Source organism: Diplotaxodon limnothrissa, linkage group LG5, assembly GCF_057381915.1.
Source record: "Diplotaxodon limnothrissa isolate DT_005_m linkage group LG5, D_limnothrissa_male_GT1.1, whole genome shotgun sequence".
NCBI lineage: Eukaryota > Metazoa > Chordata > Actinopteri > Cichliformes > Cichlidae > Diplotaxodon > Diplotaxodon limnothrissa.
The window spans coordinates 14,847,431-14,868,602 of record NC_140600.1 but is presented as its reverse complement, the minus strand read 5'-3'; the positions used below and the strand labels follow the sequence as shown (position 1 = coordinate 14,868,602).

Sequence of the window (21,172 nt, the reverse complement as noted above, 5' to 3'; positions counted from 1 at the left end):
AATTGCTTCTTGACACCCATCCTTCCACTGTTGAGGATTCAGTGAACAGTAGGCCAACTGAAGGCCAACTGATGCGTCTCTTGAGTTCTGTGTCAGGTGGATTTAGTGGATCTTGTGTGTGTGAATGTGAGAGTGAATGAATAATGGAATTGTAAAGCGCTTTGGGTGCCTTGAAAAGCGCTATATAAATCCAATCCATTATTATTATTATTATTATCTTATCTCTTAAGAACATGACTTCCAAATAGCGTTCATCTGCTCTAGATAGTTTTTAGGCCTTCCACTTTTCCTCCACTTGTTCAATTTGTATGTTAGTGTTAAGTGGCTTAGCTCTTAAAATAATCAGGTACAAGGACTGGTTTCAGTATAAGTAAAAACAAGCCCCTGTCTAACGATCTTCAGAAAGCATGAAGAATTATTGCTAAAGACCACTTTAAATAAAAATTCCAAGAACGCCTGGCTTCGTGGAAGCAATAAATGAAGGGTGGCTCCAGACTTTTGTACAGCACTGAAGGAAGTCTGGTCTCTTATGAAGTCTAACATTAACCATCCTCCCTAGCCTGAGATCACAACTGGATGCCACATCATGTTGCAGAGCACAGCTGCCATTGCACTGCTGCTTTGCGTGCAGTCTCTGCATGGCTCCGCTCTCCCTGCCGTGTCGTCCTATGAGTTCACTGCCTATAGGATGCAACAGTACAACCTGGGACAGCATAAGTATGGTAAGTTCAGACACACCTATATATTATAAAAAAAGAAAAATGACAAATCTGTAGCATAAAATTGCTTCTAAATTTAAAGTCTTGCTTGTTTTTTGTTTGACCTTAAATGTGCCACATGATGCATATTCAAGCTTTGGTGCTGAAAGGATATTTTGAAATCAGTATGTTCCAGGAAGAGAGTTTGTCTGTGCTAAACTCAAATTATAGTTTAACCTGGGTGCTCATGAAACCACTACAAATCTGGTAACCAATTTTAGAGCATTTTATAGGAATATAGGAAAAACTGGATAATTATATAGAACCTATTCTGAGCATAAATTATGTTTCAAATTCTAAGGAAACCATTTTCAGTGTATTTTTTTTAAAATGTGCAGATTAGCTGGAAAGCCGAGGCAAGGTCTTCCAACAGGATTTTTTTTAACCTAAAAATTACAGCTGACTGAGGGAACTAATATTTCTTGACCACTGAGAGCTTGTGGTCACTGCCACTGGAAACAGATTGGTTTGCTAAAGGCTTTTTTTCTGTGTAAAAAAACAGGAAGAGGAAGCTGCGTTTAAAGTAGAGTTTCTATGTTGCCCAAGTTGGTATTTATGTATCATTTGCCTTCTCTTGTCTCGTCCGCCGAGGCTGTCGTGGAGCCATTGTTGTTGCGGAGGCACGCTCAGCAGAAGAGCCGTCGTTAACCCGCCGCTGTGTGATAATGAAGGTGGAAGACTTCACTACAGAAAAATACTCCGAGGCCCAACGACAAAATGCAGCTGCCATCCTGATCCTGCTGCCCCAAAATATCTCCAGTATCCCTCACAATGCAGTAGAGGTATTATAATACTTAAAAGCATTCATTCTGTTATTGACACATCACTCAATTACTAAGGAAATCAGAAGAAAACAGGATTATAAGGAAGATATTAAGAATCTCTTAATCAAGATTACAATTGTTTCTCTGCCCTTTGGTTGAAGTAAAGCATTTTGTCTCTCAGTCATTTATGGTGAGTGAAAGCGAGACCTTGCTTAAGGAGACCCTCATGCCAGTGTATGTGGCACCTGAGGATGAACAGCTGCTCTGCATGTATGAGGAGGTGAAACAGGCTGCAGCCACCCGGACATCATCCATTTTTGTCAGAGGTAAGTGATACAACAACGAGATACATGCAAATGCTTAATGGTGGTTGTTTGGACTAATGCCCGGGGAAAACTAAAAAGAAAGTTATGGTATGGTATTACTAACGGTTCTGGTGCATTTCTTCTTTTGTTGACAGTCCTCCGCAGTATGGTCACGGCTACAGCTTTTCAGATTTTAGTGATCAACAATGCCCCAATTAAGGCCACCACTGACAATGCTATAATCACACTGGAGGTGCGTTTGGGACCCAATAATTCCCCATAGAGGAATAAAATTGATTAGATCATCCAATATCAGTTAAATAATTTTCAATCTGCTTGCAAATGCACTTTGGTTCTGTGATATATGCCTGGGGATGTTTATTTCAGGGAGTTCTTCTAGGAGCAGTAGAGGATGCACCCACTATAGTCATCGCAGCCCACTATGACTCTTATGGGCTTGCCCCTGTGAGTCAAATCGTAAAACACCTCTAAAATTAGGTGTAAATTTTAGCAGATAGAGTATCAGACTGTGCTCGAACCATAAATGGATATGTGCTTGTGTGCATTTTACAGTGGTTGTCTTATGGAGCAGACTCAAATGCCAGTGGTGTCACAATCCTAATTGAGTTGGCCCGTCTCTTCCAAAAACTCTACAGTAGTCCCAGAACCAGACCACAGTAAGTTCCAATTCATTGTAAGATTACAAAGCAAAGGCAAAGTTAATAAATGTCTCTACAAAGCAGATGAACACGCAGCAATTCCAATGAATTTTCCCGCTGTGCCTGTCTTTGAACAAGATAATATGCTGCTGGATAAAGATACTGTATTCTGTATGGAGGAAGTATACACTGAAAAGTAAAACAGGAAAGGAAAATTAGGGCCTCGTTACTCACTACTCAGGGACCACACCTATCTTCAAACTTAGCTTTCATTGTAACCTCAGCTGGACTGTGAAAGCTTTTGTAATTGCATGGCTCTAATGATGTTGCGTTGAGTGACTGATAGTGATCGGAAATACCCTTGAGGAAAACTAACAGCCAGTGCAGGTCAGTTATAGTTAATAAGTTAAGCTGTTGAATAATTTTGTTTTTTTTGTGTGTGTATGTGTGTGTTTTAGATTTAATTTAATGTTCTCCTTGACCGGAGGAGGAAAATACAATTTCCTTGGAACAAAGAGGTGGATTGAAGAGAATTTGGACCACGCTGGTGAGTTTTCAGCTTTGCCACTCACTGAACATGAGTGGGCTGTGTGCTGTATGTGCTAATGTGAATTAAAACACAAAATGTCAGGTTTTTAAAGCTAAATATTTTCCATCCAGAGTCCAGCCTTCTCCATGACAATGTGGCATTTGTCCTGTGCTTGGATACACTGGCCAACGGCGATGAGCTGTACATGCACGTCTCCCGCCCTCCTAAACCCGACACGCCAATGCAGTCTTTCATCCAACAACTGGAGGAGGTAACCAGCGGAGCTGTTTCTACACGTGCAAGAAAAGCAACCAGATCTCATCAGTCTTAGTCATTTGTGCAAATATCTTATTTAATTGCCCTCCAGGTGGTTTCCTCCAGATTTCCCTGGGTGAAGGTGGGGTTGGTTCATAAAAAGATCAATCTTGTGGAGTCTACTGTAGCCTGGGAGCATGAGCGCTACAGCCTACGCAGGATCCTGGGCTTCACTCTGTCTCATCTGGAAGATCCTAAATCTGAACTTCGTGGCTCTATGCTAGACACCATGCAAGTTTTGTTTATGGATATTATTATTAGTAGTATTTGAGAGCATTGAGGCCCAGGTTGTTTGTCCCTGTACACCACAATAGTGTATTTTAAGTAAAAGAATTAATGTGTGAATAAAGTCAGCTTTTCAGCTTTTACAAAAGGTTTACACCGACAGACATTTATTTATATATCCAGTCCTTCAGTTTCAGAGGCTCAAAATTAATTAGACAATACACTGACAAGCAGTCTCATAGCCAGCTGAGGACTGTTCCCTTGCATTTCATGACTAATGAAGCAGATATAATATCTCAGTTTGACTCAAAGCGTTCAATTTGTTTTATAGTGTTTCACTGTAATTTTTAATATAAGACTCAGAGCGATATCAGTGGAGGTGAGGGGAGCCATCATTAGGCTGAAAAATTCAGAACTAACTATCATAGAGAGAACGCAAGTATATTCTTAAAAAGGCGTGGGTCTGTGGTTTGGTTAGACCAAAAAAGGCAGCTAAAGTACATGATCACAGAATTATTTCCATGGTTAAGACAACTTCACAATATCTAACCAAGTCAAGAACCCTTTTGAGGAGATAGATCATGGATCAATCTACAATCTAAAGAAGCCTTTGGGATGGAAGTACAGAGGGTGAAAATCATTGGTTATAATAAAGAAAAGGGAGGCCAGATTACTCTTTGTCAGAAAACATCTGAAACATCTGAGCCTACCCAGTTGTGTGGGAAAAAAGTCTTTTGACAGATGAATGAAAGTCGAACTTGTCCCAGAATTATGGGAAGAGAGAAGTGCAGAGATGGATAGAAACAGCTCGTAATCTGAAGCATCTGTTAAACATTGTGGAGTCAATGTTATAGCATAGGCACGTGTGGGAGACGTTGGGACTGGGTCACTATTGTTTATTGATGATGTGACTGCTTATGTAAGCAGCAGGATGAATTTGGAAGTGTACAGGGCTATACTCTCTACTTAGATTCAGCCAAATGCTGCAAAACTCATTGTTCACAGTTCAGCTAGGCAGATTTTTATCATGTAAAACCCTCTGAATCAACGTTGAAAGCCTGCACTTCAAACACGTCTTGATTGTTTGATTTAAAATCCACCGCGGTGGTGTACGTAAGCAAAAATACAAAACTGTGTTTTTGTCCAACAGATTGTTGAGTCAAGTGTATTTTCACAGGGCATTAAAAGATATTTACTCATGTGACTATCACCTCTAGGTCAAAAGTGGATTTCCGGAAACTTAAGCGAAATGGCATCATCATAGCAGAAGCGCTGGCCCGCTACATGTACAATCTCTCTGACAAGGTGACTGAATGCATGAAAACACAGCATACTGAAAATATAATAAAAAATTTTCATTACGTCAGCATTGCTTTAAAATAGCCATGTTAATGTGTCATAACTGTGTGTTTATTTTTCACAAGGGTTCACCAAAGGATGTGCAAGTTTTCAAGGGCCAGCTGGTAAGTTCCCAGTTATTTTGATTGGTATGTACAGAGAAGTGCTGACCTCTGGTGTTAGTTTAGAGACATGACACAGTGTTTGAGTCTTTCAGCAGCTTATTCCTCATGATCATCTGAAGGTTAGGGATGGATCACTGAGGTTATTTATTCAAACATGTTTTAATGTCATTTCTTAAAGATTTATATCTACATGTAACTGAAAAAGTCTAAACAGAGTCTATTTTTTAAATCATAAGAACTGATGCATGCAGAGTAGAAGCTGAGTTTTGTGTGATTTCTTTTTTCCCCTCTGCAAAACCCACATCCAAATCTGTAATTCAGGACATTCAGGACAGTCGTATCTCCAGTTTGATGTCCTTCCTGACATCAGTCCCTCGGGCTACTCAGCTGCTGGATAAGGAACCCAGTCATATCTTGCTGGTCAACTCACTGGAGCACGAATTCAAGCGCTATCTGCAGCAAGTCCACAGACACACCTTCCGACAGGACAAGAGGTAAAAAAATACAGCTATCTGAGTAGAAAGAACATCTTTTCAATCCAATCGGTCATACCACGACAACAATAATAATGATCAACAACATTTCTTCCTGCAGGGATCCTGATATTACCTTCTTTGATCAAATGAGCCAACCAATAGTCATGTACAGGTAGATATTGGTATTATTATATCTGTTTTTAAATTTTAGTGTATATGTTAAATTTAATAAGCCATTAAAACTCTAATGTGCATTTTTTAATTCAGAGTGAAGCCTGCAGCCTTTGATCTGTTCCTGGGAGGCTGCATTGCTGCTTACCTGGGTATTGTTTACTACGCAATCCAGGTGTGTTAATGCACTCTTTGACGTCCATATTATATTATCTAATCATACTGTATTCCATATTTCCATGTAACTACACTGTTTACAAGGAACTGTAGACAGTGCAGCTACAGCACTGTTTATTCGTCATTCTGCGTAGTCTAAAAGCACTACCAGTTTAAAATAACCTATTCTTTCTCTTTTAACAGAATTTCGGTTTTCTCTACACAAAACTAAAAGCAGCAGTTAAAACTAAGCACCACTGAATCCACTACGACTACGACCACCGACTCCATGACAAGCGCTTTGAAGTCAGCTCTGCACATGTTGGACATTTGCCGGGTGTGCAGCAGGAAGCCTCTTTGCATGATCACATGCATCTCATATAAAGTGGGAATTTACTTTGAAATGTAAATTTTTTGTTTGTTTGTTTGTTTTTTTTAAAAAAGATGTTTGTACCTTTCATTACACTTGAAGTCACTTAACTGTGAAAATTACTTACATTAACAGGCTCCGAGTGTGCCGTTTGAAACAAAATGAAACGAAATAAAGAAGTTGTTTCAAGCTGTATGAAAACTGTATCAAAGCTGGGAACGCACAGCCCTGGATCTGATTTGAGCTCCTGTGAAGGACACTCCTGCCAGATCATTACTATGATTCCCCATATCCTCTGCTCTGCATCTGTTCGCGTGGATTTGACTGGGCTTAACATGGCTGTCAAGTGAGGCCCCAACCGCTTCACTAGATGAACAGCCAGTTCCTGTCACAGATAAGTCAGTGAGAGCGCTGGAGACACAAAGGCACCCTACAGCGCTTGGTAAATTATTAATGCTTATGTGGCAAGCTGACAGTGAACAGAGGTGACACTGGGTGGTGGTGGTTGTGGTGGTGGTGAAGATTTTTAGAAGCCCCATTTCTCTGCTGTTTCACTCCTTTTCTGCTGATCTGATAGCGCTGAGTTTATTTTAACTACGAGGCAGCCGAATGGCCAGAAGTGTTGGAGATTGGTGTTGGCTTATTTGTAAAGGCCCCTGGGAGGGAAATAGGTCATGGGCTGTGACCCCAGGTATGTGTGTCTCTGCAGGGGGCTTGCAGCTAAGGAGGATTAGTGGCCGAGTGCTCAGGTAGCACAAAGAGTTTTTCTGCTTCAGCAAGGATGCCCTTAATCTGCTTTCCTTCCAACAGAGTACATTAATCAGAATAGCTCCAGGTTAAACAAAAAGTTTTATCAGTTTGGAGGTTGACAGGGTTTCATGCAGAATTTATAACTACTGATGCAAGAGAAATGTCATGTTGTTATATAAATATAGAATAAATAATATATAAATATGACAGTGAAATAGGTGGTATTCACACTCCAGGAATAATAAACCCCCATAAATATTAGACAATATTTCCAAACAAACAAACAAACAAACACACAGACAAAGGTAATACAAAGAGGAGGTACACTGTTTTCGGGGAAGGGGTGGAGTTAGCAGGTGTCAGGGGGAGGTGAGTGATGCTGCATGCTCCATTCAGGCAGGCTGATCTGGATGTAAGCCGTGGAAAAGTAAGTAAGGCAGTCAGTGAAGATGGTTCCCCAACTATACATCACAGTGTACAATGAACAGTTCAGATCTCCAGGCACAGTGAAAAGAGCTCAACTTCGACCGACCTCTGCCCACCGTAGGAACAACCCTCAGCCCCGGGCGGTAAGACACACAGCTTTCAATACTGCCTACGTGATCTGTGTGAATGAAAGGCCGGAGTGACTGTTGGAAATTTTGGAATTTCTTTATTCTTTTTTTCAAATTTGTCTCCAAAATTAGAAGTTATACTATATCACCCTGGGTGATTCAGAAAATATGAAAAATATAGCTCATTTCAGGCAGACAGGATTATCTGAGGCAATTATACCTACTGCTCTATGCATTGTATTTTGTTTGGCTATATTAAAAAAAAGTGTCCTACTAATTGACTGGTTGGGCACATTTTTCTGTGAATCATAACAGCTGTATCCTACTATTATGCAGGAATTTCTCCGTGCTTATTTATTCATGCAAGGATGAATAGAGTTAAGAAAATTTACATGTATGTGTCCCATTTGTTCTTTGCCTCCCAAGGACTTTCTGTTTCCCAGGAGCCTTCAGTCAAACAATAGGTCAACCCATGCACTTCTTCATCCCTTGCCCCCTGTGGACTTCAGCCGCCCTCTTTTCCCCCCTGTCAGACATTTTTCATTTCACGGTCCTGCTGCAACTTGTTCTGACAGCTATCTAAATACAACCGACAAAACACAACACATGCCCCCTGTCAACCCATCAACAGTACAAGCCATGCCCTCTGCTGATAAACTGCAGAAACTACAACTGACCGAGCCTTCCCCGAGCACTGACATCCACCTCAGCACTGCTTTGAAGAGCCCACAAAGGTAAATATATTCTGTATATTCCATCAACAGACCAGAGATAAATACTCAGTGATTTAGAGTGATTCTCTTTGCAGCAGACTTGGTTATCAAAAGCATGTTCATCCACATTCAACACAGCAGCTCAGGTAGGCAAATAACCTTTGGCCTGTTCTTATGGTCTCAGGGCTGATGAACATTATTGATTTATAACCTAGTAATTCTATTAAAAAACTTTTTTTTTCATCTTTCGAACAGGCAAAATACAGCTGCTCCGCTTCAAACAAGAGCCCAAACTCCTGCAGCTCCTTGCAGCTTTGTACAGACAAAATACCAGAGGTGCTGTTCTAACAGCAGCCGGGATAACAGGTGATTATTTAGTCGAATGTGATATATTGAAATATATCCCCATTTTTGTTTTGGTGCATTTAATAATAGCTGCTGATAGTCCTTTTCCTCTCTTTTGGTTCCTCAGCAGTGGTTGCTACAGCTGCTTCCATGTAGTGAAGCCCTACCAAGCTGGACACTACATCATACACCCAGAGTTTGTGTCTGAAAGCCTTTATTAGGATTATTAGAGCTCTGGTTTCCAAGATGGTGACCCGAAGAGGTCCACGGAGAGCCTGAGGCTACTCTCCAGCAATCGTTAACTTTTCCTTAATTCTCTGTTAATTAACCCAGTGAGACAAGGTGTAAGAGTGAATCATGTAGAGTGTACAAGCACAGCTGTTATCTCATTGTGTAATGCAAGGAAACTTTTGCAGTTAAGTGCTCAATCGGTACCAAAGATCTTCTCATGGGATGATTTTGAAGATCAAATGAGGCTCTGAGGCCCTAAGGTGCTGTACGTGAGTTTTTGTAATTTTAATCTTCTGAGGAAAACGTGTGTCAATTAAAAGGGAATCAGTACAATGATACAGTATGATGCCGTCTTCAACTACCAGAGCAAATGCAGTGAAAGAGTGTCACTATCGATGCAAATAAAGGAAGCATTACCCTCACTTTGCTAAGGATCAACTCCTCACTTCTGTATACACTGCACTTTTTTGGTGACTTTTAGGTTCATCGGGTTCTTTGTGAAGTATTGCGTAATTTGCATGCAACACTGTCACATGCGCAGCAGAATGAGAAAACACAGAGCGCTGCTTTTCTGCTGAACTACATTTCCCAGGCGTTTATGGACGTGTGCAGGGCGGAGACCCAGCAGCACGCTTTGATTCCTTTCACGGGCTGTTTGTGTGAACAGAAGCAAACAAGTTGTACTTTGAGTCGACGGGGGGACTGCTGCTGATCGGTAGGCAAAAAAACCCACAAAAATAAACTATAAATGTAATTTAAAATCTAACAAACCGAAGAGAAAAGGGCAACAAGTGTGAGCGAAAATTATAGTGCACATGGATTACGTGTTATTTTTCTTCTTTCTCGTACCACCTACTAAGGCGCAAAACCAACGACTGGTCTCTATACATCGACAGACACAGACATGCTTAGAAATGCGCTGTTGTTGTCTGTAGTGCACGATTTATGCAGTTAATAAGAGACAGATATATAAGCAAAAACTCCACAGCACACAACAGTCAATTTTGCACACACGCACGAGCTTAGATTTAGACTTCTTTCTCACACGGCTGCTCTGATTTTATCAGCACTTCACTGTTTGTTTTTCCTCCATGTGATGGTAGATAGTGAATCAGCTGAAATGGTGCATATGAGCCCTCTTGATAATACCTTAAACAAAAAAAATGCAGTGTAAAGCTTTTAGAAGAAGAACATGCTGTACTTGAAAACTTTGAGTTTGTTTGTGAGAAGCCGTTGAAACTGGAGCAGAAAGGATTGGCCACATTTTTATTTTTATTTTTCAAATTTTAGCTCCATAAAACTAAGCAAAAATCATTTGGTCTACACACACGTGCATATTTGTAAGAAATGGAAAGATGTCACTGTGGCCTCTTGCACAGTTTTCCAGGATTGTGTGGATGAAACAATTAGGTACTTCTTGGTGGAAAAAACCTATTAATGTTGACCAAAGTGTTGGTTTCAGCCTGATATGATCAATATCAAATCACAAACTGTCATAGGTTAACTTCTTAAACCCACCCTTGTAGTTTTCCATTACAATAAAGAAGAAATAACTCCTAGAAATGGTAAATGATCTTCTGACTTTCTTGGTAAATTTCCTAACTGGGTCCAGCAGCTTGATTGAATCTCAGAGCTACCAGCAGTTAGTTCTCTGTTAATTAATGATAGGCTTATGTTATCACTACTGCTGTTGGGGGAAATCTATACCAGGGCTGGTTGAACACAGAATCAGTCAATTAGATTGCTAATTAATAGCCAGCATTTGTTTATTATCGACCCCTGCTGCCAGGGCAGAGCATGAGCATCAAGTGTAGTTAGGACTAGTGAGCATGTAGCTGAGTTGGAGAGGACTGAACTCCGCTAGATCGGCTGTGCATTCTTATCAGATCTCCTCTGATTAGTTAAAGCCACAATAACTAACATCAGCCATTAATTAGTTTACCCATAAGAGTTTCTGCCTTCCCTTCGCTGGGAGGTGCACTACAAATGGATCTCTGTCTGTTTTCTTTTTGTTAGACTTGTTTACTCTGCTGTCAAACTTGCACCGAATGATGTGTGGGTTACTTGGAGTTTTGGTTTGTTGGGCTTGATAGAACACAATGTTTAGTATTCTTTACTTTCCTTCCTGACATTGGCAGAGGTTTAAGGCCCAAATCCCCTTTTCTGCTTCTGCGCCTCCTTACATACAAATGAGTATTCTTTCAATTTTGATCTCATAGGTTAGAATTACTGCTGGGAACATCTACTTATTTTTTTTATGGGTAATTGGCAGTAGATTTGTTTGGTTAAATCTCAAACACATCTTTAAAGTTTACATTCTGACAGCCTAATACCTTTAAGTGCTGTGAAATCACTTTGTTCAGCAATGCAGAGCATGTAAGACAACCCAGGAAATGTAGTGGAGGCTTTGAACTGACAGGGAAACAAGAAGGACTGAGAGCACCGATGGGGCTGGGGTTGTTTTCCTGGAGGTCCTTTGATAGTTTCATTGGTATATTCTGACTGTTTGCTACTGAAAGAAACATGAATGCACTAAAACACCTGCACATTTTTCTTATAAAGAATCAAAATAGTAATTGAAGTTTGATTTCCTCAAAATACTGTGTTAATATGAAATCTACAAATATTGCATCGTCACCAATTTTTTATTTTTTTTAAAAGACTGGTATATCGTTGTCATGGCAGGAAGAAAAACAGATGTGACAAGCTTCCAAGTGTCAAACAGAAGAGGTTTCCTGTAAAACATATTGATGATCTGTGGAAAAGCTACTTTGGGATTTGCACATTGAACAGCACAAACATGTACCAAGTGGTGCCAGGTGGAGCGGGGGGCACAATTACAGATGTTATCCCCAAGCAGAAACTCAGCAAGGACACTCGACCCTTAGTTGGAGCTGGAGTAATCGGGCTAGTGCTGGTGATTGCAGCTGTGACTGCGTGGTGTTACTACATAGCCTCTTTACGCAAAGCGGAACTGCTTAAGACTGAGCTGCTGGATCTGAATAAAGATGGCTACATCATCCGAAACCAGGGAGGGTCTATCGTTTTCAGAATGGATTTCAGGTTGGTATTTCAATTTATTTTATTTATTTTTTTGCTATTTAAGTTTCCATATACAGAAAAAATGAGACCTTTAGATATACAAATCCATTATTTTAAATATGTGCTGAACTTTTTGTCATTTAACAGAAATGTGAGATTTGTGTAAAGAGATAATGCTTATAGTTATTTTTGAATCTTGACAGGTCAGGGACCCTTGATTTAGACTCCTGCTCTAAAGAAGGTGAGATTCTGAGCTGCGTCCGCACCACAGACAGAAAACTGATTTTTTTCATTGAGACAGTACGGCCCAAGGATACTGTCCAATGCTACCGTGTGCGCTGGGAGGAAGTGGTTCCTGATATTCCCGTAGAGCATGCAATGACATACAAGTTTGCACACTGGTATGGAGGCGCAGTGTCAGCAGTTCAACACTGGCCTATTTCTATTTCTGGCCAACAGGCTCCAAAACCATTTGTTACTAGTGACATCTACTCGAATCGTGATGAGTTTGGTGGAATTTTAGAGAGTTACTGGATTTCATCTAATGCCACTGCCATCAAGATCAATAACTCTGTGCCCTTCCATTTGGGTTGGAATGACACAGAGAAGACCATGTACTTCCAAGCACGGTATAATGATAGTTCCTTTAAGCCAAACCCAGGGGAGATGCCATGTGCGGAACTTAGCTACAGAGTTTGTGTGGGATCGGATGTAACATCCATACACAAGTACATGGTCCGCAGATACTTCAACAAGCCAAACAAAGTGCCTGCTGAAGTTATGTTTCGCCATCCCAGTTGGTCAACATGGGCATTACATAAAACTGACATTGACCAAGAAAAGCTTTTGACATATGCTGCGAACATTCGCAAGTATAACTTCAATTGTAGCCAAATGGAACTGGATGATGGCTATTCCCGCCACTATGGGGACTTTGAGTTTGACCCAGTTAAGTTCCCCAATGCCTCTGCTATGTTTCATAAGCTGAAGTCAGATGATTTTATGGTGTCTCTCTGGATTCACCCTTTTGTTAATCATGATTCAGAAAACTTCCATGCCTGTGTGGAGAGGGGATTGTTTGTCCGAGAACCTACAGGCCAACTGTCAGCCTTAGTGCGTTGGTGGAATGGCATTGGTGGCATCTTGGATTTCACAAACCCTGAAACCCGTGATTGGTTTGCCTCCCAGTTACGTTCACTGCGATCCAGGTATGGGGTGTCCTCTTTTAAATTTGAGGCAGGAGAGGCTAACTACTTACCATGGAAATTTAAGACTTTGGAATCCATTCGGGACCCGAGTATTTTCACAAGACGTTACACAGAAATGGCAAGCCTGTACAATGACCGAGCTGAGGCGCGCAGTGGTTACCAGTCCCAGAACATATCCTGCTTTTTCAGACCAATTGACAGAGACTCAGTTTGGGGGTATGAGTTGGGTCTCAAATCTGTTATTCCTGCAGTGCTTACCATCAGCATTCTGGGCTACCAGTTCATTTTACCAGATATGATTGGAGGGAATGCGCATGTGAACCGCACATATGGAAATCGTGGATTACCTGACCGAGAACTTTATATCCGCTGGTTGGAGCTATCAGCCTTCATGCCCTCTATGCAGTTTTCTATTCCACCGTGGGAGTACGGCGATGATGTAGTTGAAATTGCTCGGAAATACACCGCCCTCCATGAAAGTCTTGTGGCACCAAGGGTCCTGGAGCTGGCCAGCGAGGTGCTGAGCACTGGGGACCCAATCATACGACCAGTGTGGTGGATTGCCACAGGTGATGAGACAGCCTATAAAATTGACTCCCAGTTCCTGATTGGGGATGACCTCATGGTAGCCCCAGTTTTAGAGCCTGGAAAGCAAGAGAGAGACATCTACCTCCCAGCTGGCCATTGGAGAAGCTACAAGGGGGAGAGATTTGATATCAAGGAACCATTGCACCTCACAGACTATCCTGTAGACCTGGATGAAATTGCCTATTTTCTTTGGGTGTAGCAGGAGGTAAATAACAGTCTTGATTATTTTACGCTCCGATTTGCTTGTGGGACAAGCTTCACAAGTCCTTTTATTGATGGATGGGTGGATGGATGTTATATGGACAGATTTGTGGGGGAAAAATGTTTTTTATTTCATTTTATAGAAATTAAAATTTTAACAGCACATTACTTTACAAATGTGAACATTGTCACTCAAAAACATTTAAAATCTCATCATCGCTGATTTTTTTTTCTCCCCAATTTGATTTAAACTAATAATTACAACATTGTCTTTAGTATTTTATGGTATAATGAATCATAGCTTAGTGTCATTTAAACTGAAATCGTATAACTTCTGGTGTCTGGCAGAATTAATCTTGTAAATGGTAAAATGTGATAGACACCGATCTTTTATGTTTGTATGCTTGCAATATTAGCCAACAATGGCCACCATAAGCTACTTGTCTTACCAGATCTAGCAAGACTAATGTGCCAAACCACTTATTATTTTACAGTAACGAAGGTATGTTTTAAAACTCATTAGTTAAGCATATTTTTGTGTGTCTGTAAGATTTTTAAAACTATCTGTGCTGCTTTAAGCCACATACTTGAGACATTTGTTAAAAAGGGGATTTACTAACTGTGAAAGAAGTTAAGCTTAATTGCCAGTGAATGCTATAAAGTTGTTATTTGAGCCTCGCAGCACTTTGAATTTCAGCTTAAGCCAAACAGACTGTGGTGGGAGGACGACTGAAGGGGTGTCGTTATTGGATACTTCTCAGGAAGTTATCTTTAATGCTTCATTCATTAGAATCAGTGCTTGAGGTTTAATCATTGCAAAGTGCACAGCTCTCACTAATGCAACACCGAGTCATGTAAGTACTCTTAGACAAGAACGAGACTCCTTTTTATTAAGCTTTGAATGTTGTCCTTTCTGACTCAGGTAATGGTTTTCTCAGGCCGTCTGAAGTATCTCGCAGTTCTTTTAATGATCTTGGCTAAGCTTGTATGCAGCTAAAAAGGCAGTAATACTTTCATGTCTTATGCAGTGTTTGCCACGTCCAAAATAATAAGCAGTTCTGTAGCATTTTTTTGGTATAATTTAAAAAAATGAAAATGATAGGTGTTGTAAATTTAGTGTAATTTAATAATCACTTGTAATGCTACAATGATTTTATTTGTAATCTTGGTTTGTTTGATTAATTAAACGGCAGTGATGTGCCTGTTATTAATAACTATTTGCAAAGTGATTATTCGATTTTTTTAAAAAAATGCATTTATCACAGCCCTATTTTAAAAGAAATGTCAATACAGAGTAAGGAGAATAAAAGAAGAGAATATTACTATTTGCTAATTACTTCAGGCCCATATTTAATTGGAGGTGGTAGAATGACACTTCTTTAAACTAACTGGACCAAAAACATTGTTATTGTATCAGTTAATGCACATTATCTCTGCTATTCAAGGAAGAAAAAAAATATTAAGCAAGATCCACACACATCACTACTTTTTTTCATTTAAAATGAATGAAGACAAGTGAAACCTGTCCTGTGTTCTTGCCAGTTAAAATTGTACTCATTTGCCTATTAGCAGGGCACAGTTTAAATGACATTTTACTCAATGCTGAACACTGCACACAGTTTTCTGGGCAATGTATGGCTTTTATTTTTATTTTATTAATATTATTTTAAGGGAAGGCCTTGGCTATTTCAGTAAGATCATGGAGAGTCCTGGTGCTAAACTGCCCTGCCTATACTGGAGACCAAGGTTTTGAGCAGCTGAAATTATGTGTCAGGGGAAAACAAAGACAAAACATTTTGCTTTTAATTTGCATCACCATTTGGTCTTCTGAGTTCAAGAAACGGGGTTGATAAAAGAAGTTGCTTAAAACTATTGCTCAACTGTTAATTTAAAAAAAGATGTATACAACTCACAAGGCGCAATTTTATATAAATGTATCTTGAAGTTATATAAATATTATACAACATCTGAACTTTTCTGGAAATGGGAATGTATTGATTGTGAGGTAATATTTGTGATGTGTAAATGGGTTGAAGTGTAATGTTAATGTTGCAGAACACGATGTCTTTGCTCCTCAGGCTTTTCTATCATTTTTTTCACTATGTAGCTACAAATGTCCATTTATTTATTTTTTCCCCCCAACACCGTTATAGATCAAAGTACAGTATGTAATATCATGTATGCTATTATCAAGAGGTGCAACAGATATTGATCTTCTCGTCAAACTAGAATACGTTAAGTAACATATTCCTCTGACTGGCATATCAAAGGCTATCCAAGAACCCAACCGTGTTATTGGTTTTGTCTGTTTCATTGTCATTTGTTTTAAATTTTGACATAAATTCAAAATCCTTTTAAAATTGAATAAATGGATAAATCAACTTTAATGATGTCCCTTTTTGACTTCCTGTGGATTAATTTAAATATTCTCATGGTTTCTGTTTTTGACCTATTATGGGTTCATGCTGAACTTTTGCCATTTGAAATGTAGCTTCTATGTTGACATCCACTGAATTTTGTTTTTGCCTTTTGACATCACAGCTGTTCTACCTATTTATAGCTGTTCTCACTTAGCATCTGGGCCAAGCCAATCTCTAAGGCTATTTCTGTCTAAGACCATCTTGCCACATAACAAGACTGAAAGCTGAATCTTTGACTGAAGGTTTCTTCTTCCCCAATGTGAAAGGGCAGCATATCCAATGCCAGTTTGTATGAATGTACAGCACTGTGTAAAAGTCTTGAGCCATCCCTTATTTATTTATATTTTGCTTCCAAGGAGTCAGACTTGGTTTCAGTCCAGTCCTTGTGACTGTTTTTCACTGGAATATATTTTTGTTTGTTAAGCCACTTGATTCTTATAATTCTGACTTATAATCATTCAAGCACAAAAAAGCACATAACTCAAGGGATGCACCAGTGTTCACTACACAGACAACTTGGCACGAACCGAAAAACAAAACCTTTTTCTAAATTGTATCTTTAGGCACTTTGTTGCTACAGCTTGTTGCAGAAAAACAGAATTTGTTGAATGTATGAAAAATGCCAAAGATAACACAGGCTGACAGGCATAAAATACATTTTTTGCAACAAGAAAAAAAGAAGCAACTGGCCTAAAAAATTACAGCAGAGTGTCTAAAAATCATGTTCTTAAGAAATAGGAAAAGAATCCAGACCTTACACACGACATGAGATGCATCTGGCCTTTCAATTGATCCATCTACTTTTTTCTGAAGGCTCATCAGAAATGGTCTCAGTTTAAAGGGGGTTGTCAAGAACCCATCCTTAAGCAAGTGGAACACAGAGAAAAGGCCGAGGCATGGTAAATTTACACAAAAACTGGGATGAAAACCAGGGGCAGCGAGTCTGATGCACTGATGGATCACAATATGAAATTTTCAGTTCAAATTGTCAGTATGTATGGAGTAGGTCAGAAGATGTACAGCAGTTAGTGTCTGCAGAGCAACAACAGAACAACTGCTCTGTCATGGTTTTGGACTGCAGTTCATCCAGTGGTCTCAGGATCTTGGCAAAACTGATGCAGAAAAGCACTGCCAGATTTTGATCCACCATGCAACACCATCTGGAAGGTATCTAATTGGCAGCAGCTAAAAACTTGACAATGATCCCAAACACACTGACAGTACAGTAAAAGCATACCTGGATAGATAAATTGTCCTCCCTAGAGCCCAAACATCAACATTTTGACGCAGTGTGGAATAATTTTGACATAAAACAGAACAAAAGGCAGCCGACATCCAAAGAAGAGCTTTGAATGTCCTTCGAGAAGTATGGAGAACTATTTCTGAAGACTGCTTACCAGAAAGTTTAGCTGAAAGAGTTCAGGCTGTGTTGAAGAAAGGTGGTGCAAACTTGCACATTAATGCTTTAAAGAATCCAGGCTTGTCATATTTTGTGCTTGAAGACCTTTTGCATGAAAAAAAAAATCAATATTAAATTGTTAGATATACCTGACAGTTGTTTTTAATCCCCCAACAATGCCCGTCTGACTTCTTACACACAAAATAAATAAAATCTTAAGGATACAAGCATGGAAGAAAAATAATGTGAAATTTAGGTCAGTAAGCTGACCATGCAATCAGCAAGCCAGTAACAACCTATAACCTCTTTTAAGTCTGCAATACATGAAAACTAATGTGCTGATCAGTTCAATATTGAAAGAGACACCCTTGAGGGACTTTTCCAACTTTTTGAAACCTGCTCATCATGGGGCAGTAATGACAAGGTGATGAAACCATTCTGCGGGTTATTTGGAGGCTGTGTTCAGATCAATAAATCATCAGGTGGTTCATGATGTGAGGCCAGAGAGCAAGTGATATAAAAGTGTATGACTAGACACCAAGAATAAGAAAGATAAACTTACTACACTGTGAGATAGAAGCCACAATATTTATTACAATTACGGCATAAAACACGACTGCTCTTTCTGAGTTCAAACAGTCTGGCATCTCCATTCCTCATAGCTAGAGTCGATCTTTCATATGTTTTGGGAATTTATTCCATTTCACAACAGCGGGATATGCTTCAGAACTACTTCGCTTTATTTGCCAATGTCTCATCTGTCTTCAAAATTGATCTGGACTTGCAGCCTGTGCAGGGAGGACATACATTCATTGATTAGCTGTCTGTGCGCTCCCCGGATCAATATTATTTGTCAGTGTTCTTTCTACAATCATATTGTTTGGCTGTGCCTATCTTTTCATAGACTGAACAATAATTTATGTAAGATCTTTAGGAGCTTTAGGACAATCTGAGAGATTTCTGGGAGAAAGGTTGGAAAAGGATTAGAAGTGGAGATGCTTGTATGCAGAAGAAATACCAGTTTAATGAATTATCTTAAGACTTAGTTCAGTGTATGGAAACATACCTTTTAAGGTTTCCAAAAGCTGTGTGTTTATATATTTTTAAAGATACTTAAATGTTGTTGTTCACTGTATTTTAATGTGTTAAAAACAAAAGGAAAAAGATTTAAATAAAACAAGCTCTCTTAAGAGCTTTTAATCAAGTTTCTTCCGACAGTAAAAACGAACCTAGACGTGAAGACTGTTTAGGCCATGTGCTGCTGCGGTTGTCCAGAAGGGTGCAGTGTAGCTTCACTGATGATACCTTTTGCTGACATGTCAGTGGACCATGGTCCAGATGTTGCACCTATACACACACACACACACACACACACACACACACACACACAAGCGTTTGCACACATGAGCAGACGTGCGCGCACACATACAACGAGAAGGACACAAAACTGGCAGAGCCCTCCCCCTCTTCCTTCTCCACCTGTGAGCCCACCTGTGTGTCCATCTGCAGAGGAGAGACGCCAGTTGTTCTGGTTAGGAGCCAGTGTGTCTCAAGTACCTTCCCATATCCTCTATAAGACTTCAGTGTGTCTGCTCTCTGTCCTACGCAGCAAAGCGCATACTATTCATTATAGATTGCGCTCTGTGTATTAAATCAAAAACCTCTCTCTCACAGAAAAACCTAATACTTATAAAATGTTAGACATTCCTTGGCTTATTACATCCAGTTGTTGAGAAAATCTGGCAAAAAGGACATTACATGAAATACAATTAAGTTGGAAAATTGTCTTTTCCCCCAGAAATGTTTGCATATATTGTTGAAATGTTATTATTCGACTTACTGTTAATTAACCACTACAAAAAAAAGTAATTAATGAATCGTATGTTTTATACATTTCTAAATAAGGTCACTCATTCACAAAAATAATTTTAAGTGAACGTACTTTGTCTGAATTATTGTCAGATCACCCATAGTAACCGAACTGTGGAGGTGACAGTGACAAATAAGCCTCACTTTTATTAAAAAAGCGTTCTGGCTCCTTGGAGCTAAATGTGGAATGAGCATTTATCGTAGATGACCACAGGGGAAATAAAACCTCATGGCCATCTCTTGTGTGAAGTGAGAATCTTTGTCCTTAACCCAAGATTTTCTCTCCGTAACTAGAATGACCTCGCATCTGGTGTTGCCACGGCTTGTCTGACAGGAATATGTCTGTCCTCGCTAGGTAACAAATGAACCCAACACCCCAGAGACTGGTCTCGCATCTGTTTATCTTTTTCACCTGTCTGTTCGATGCACTGCATCAGGCTGACACTCCTCTGCAGCCTTTGTCGATTTCAGAGCATGCCTCTGGCATTACAGGGACATAGTCAGTGCTGATAGCAAGATTTGTCAGCTTGAGGGTTGATGTGATAGTAGAGCACAGTGTGCAAGACCAATTATGTATTGAATAACTTTAATAAGTTAATATACTTCATGGCACTTCCTTTTTTTCTGCTTTCTTTGGGATTTGTGTTACGCACTGAATCAATAGCTGATAGACGAATAACCATTGATCATATAAAACAAACAACTGACAACACCTTTAGCTTCACAGTACTGATAAATAGCATTTTAGCAGTGTTCTGAAAAATACATTAAGCTCTTAATGGAATATTCCTATGTTTTAGTATACTGTAATAAATTATTGTGTAATATCTGTAAGAAAATAGTGACAGAATTGTCTAATTAAGGAGTTAGGTGAAGACAGCCGACAGGGCACCTCCTCTGTGCCTCGGTGGGGGTAAGAGGTGGAATGAATTGTCTAGCATGGCAGAACATGCGTTATTGAAGAAACACTGAGTCGCCGCTGCAGCCTTGCACAAGTTTGTTTGATTGATACTGTTTTAGCACACTTATGTCCCCTCACGCTCATGGGCTTCACCTGAGAAGAAACCAGGGGAGTGGGAAAGGTGCTTAGGTGGCTCATCTAGGTTTTGGAGGAAAATTGGTGCCATCCATCAAATAGTGCATTTAACAAATGCTAACGCAGGCCTGACCAGCAAAGGATTCATATATGAGGCAGCGAACTGGGAAACATGTGAGGTGCAGGCACTGCTGAGGGTCTATCAATCAGCCAGTCAGCTCCTTTATTTAACAAGCAAGGGCCATAGACCCCAAGGGCCACACTCCATATTCTGGCTGGTTGGGCATGCAGTCTTCTCCTGTAAAAGGAAGAAAAAAGGGGAACAGAGGGATGAAGGGAGGAAGGAAAGAGGTACATGAAGGGATTGGGGTTGGGGGGGAGAGAGAGAGGGAGAGGGTGATGGAGGTGCAGAAGGGTTTGGCCTGTGTCCCCTGGTGTGCCGGTGCGCTTCATCTTCTCAGTGCAAGGGGCTGGAACTGCTGCTTGATGGGATTTTCAGCCCTGTGGCCTCCGCTGTCCCAGCATCCATCTGGAGGGCTGCCGTGTGCACAGCAGAGAGCCAGCCACTCAGCGACACAGCCATAAAGAACAACCCGTAGGCCAGCCAATGCCACTGATCTGAGGC

General features: G+C 40.1%; 3 protein-coding genes across 4 annotated transcripts; all 3 read left to right on the top strand.

Moving 5' to 3' along the window:
• Positions 1-586: 586 nt before the first annotated feature.
• On the top strand, positions 587-6,082 carry LOC146631805 (BOS complex subunit ncln). The gene is made up of 15 exons (XM_085353910.1): positions 587-722; positions 1,350-1,540; positions 1,704-1,848; positions 1,983-2,080; positions 2,215-2,292; positions 2,401-2,504; positions 2,945-3,033; positions 3,147-3,286; positions 3,383-3,561; positions 4,773-4,860; positions 4,980-5,018; positions 5,340-5,512; positions 5,613-5,666; positions 5,762-5,840; positions 6,026-6,082. The coding sequence occupies exons 1-15, from the start codon at positions 587-589 to the stop codon at positions 6,080-6,082; spliced, it is 1,650 nt and encodes a 549-aa protein (XP_085210036.1).
• Positions 6,083-7,390: 1,308 nt separating this feature from the next.
• On the top strand, positions 7,391-8,774 carry LOC146631804 (uncharacterized). Its single transcript, XM_085353909.1, has 5 exons — positions 7,391-7,510; positions 7,922-8,229; positions 8,307-8,354; positions 8,464-8,574; positions 8,681-8,774. Exons 1-5 carry the CDS (start codon positions 7,391-7,393, stop codon positions 8,772-8,774), a joined length of 681 nt encoding a protein of 226 aa, XP_085210035.1.
• Positions 8,775-9,437: 663 nt separating this feature from the next.
• myorg (myogenesis regulating glycosidase) lies at positions 9,438-16,188 on the top strand. Of its 2 annotated transcripts, none has more exons than XM_085353907.1 (3): positions 9,438-9,499; positions 11,470-11,847; positions 12,030-16,188. In XM_085353907.1, the coding sequence occupies exons 2-3, from the start codon at positions 11,585-11,587 to the stop codon at positions 13,819-13,821; spliced, it is 2,055 nt and encodes a 684-aa protein (XP_085210033.1). In that variant the 5' UTR covers positions 9,438-9,499; positions 11,470-11,584; the 3' UTR covers positions 13,822-16,188. The 2 variants fall into 2 exon arrangements, with proteins under 2 accessions (XP_085210033.1, XP_085210034.1); XM_085353908.1 differs by having other exon boundaries at positions 9,464-9,499; positions 11,446-11,847.
• The last annotated feature ends 4,984 nt before the right edge of the window (positions 16,189-21,172 follow it).

Coding starts and splice junctions, on each gene's coding strand:
- LOC146631805 (XM_085353910.1), top strand. CDS start 587: ATGTTGCAGAGCACAGCTGCCATTGCACTGCTGCTTTGCGTGCAGTCT. Junction 2,081..2,214: donor ATGCTATAATCACACTGGAG/GTGCGTTTGGGA, acceptor TGTTTATTTCAG/GGAGTTCTTCTAGGAGCAGT. Junction 2,293..2,400: donor ACTCTTATGGGCTTGCCCCT/GTGAGTCAAATC, acceptor TGCATTTTACAG/TGGTTGTCTTATGGAGCAGA.
- LOC146631804 (XM_085353909.1), top strand. CDS start 7,391: ATGGTTCCCCAACTATACATCACAGTGTACAATGAACAGTTCAGATCT. Junction 7,511..7,921: donor ACAACCCTCAGCCCCGGGCG/GTAAGACACACA, acceptor TTGCCTCCCAAG/GACTTTCTGTTTCCCAGGAG. Junction 8,230..8,306: donor GCTTTGAAGAGCCCACAAAG/GTAAATATATTC, acceptor TCTTTGCAGCAG/ACTTGGTTATCAAAAGCATG.
- myorg (XM_085353907.1), top strand. CDS start 11,585: ATGTACCAAGTGGTGCCAGGTGGAGCGGGGGGCACAATTACAGATGTT. Junction 11,848..12,029: donor GTTTTCAGAATGGATTTCAG/GTTGGTATTTCA, acceptor GAATCTTGACAG/GTCAGGGACCCTTGATTTAG.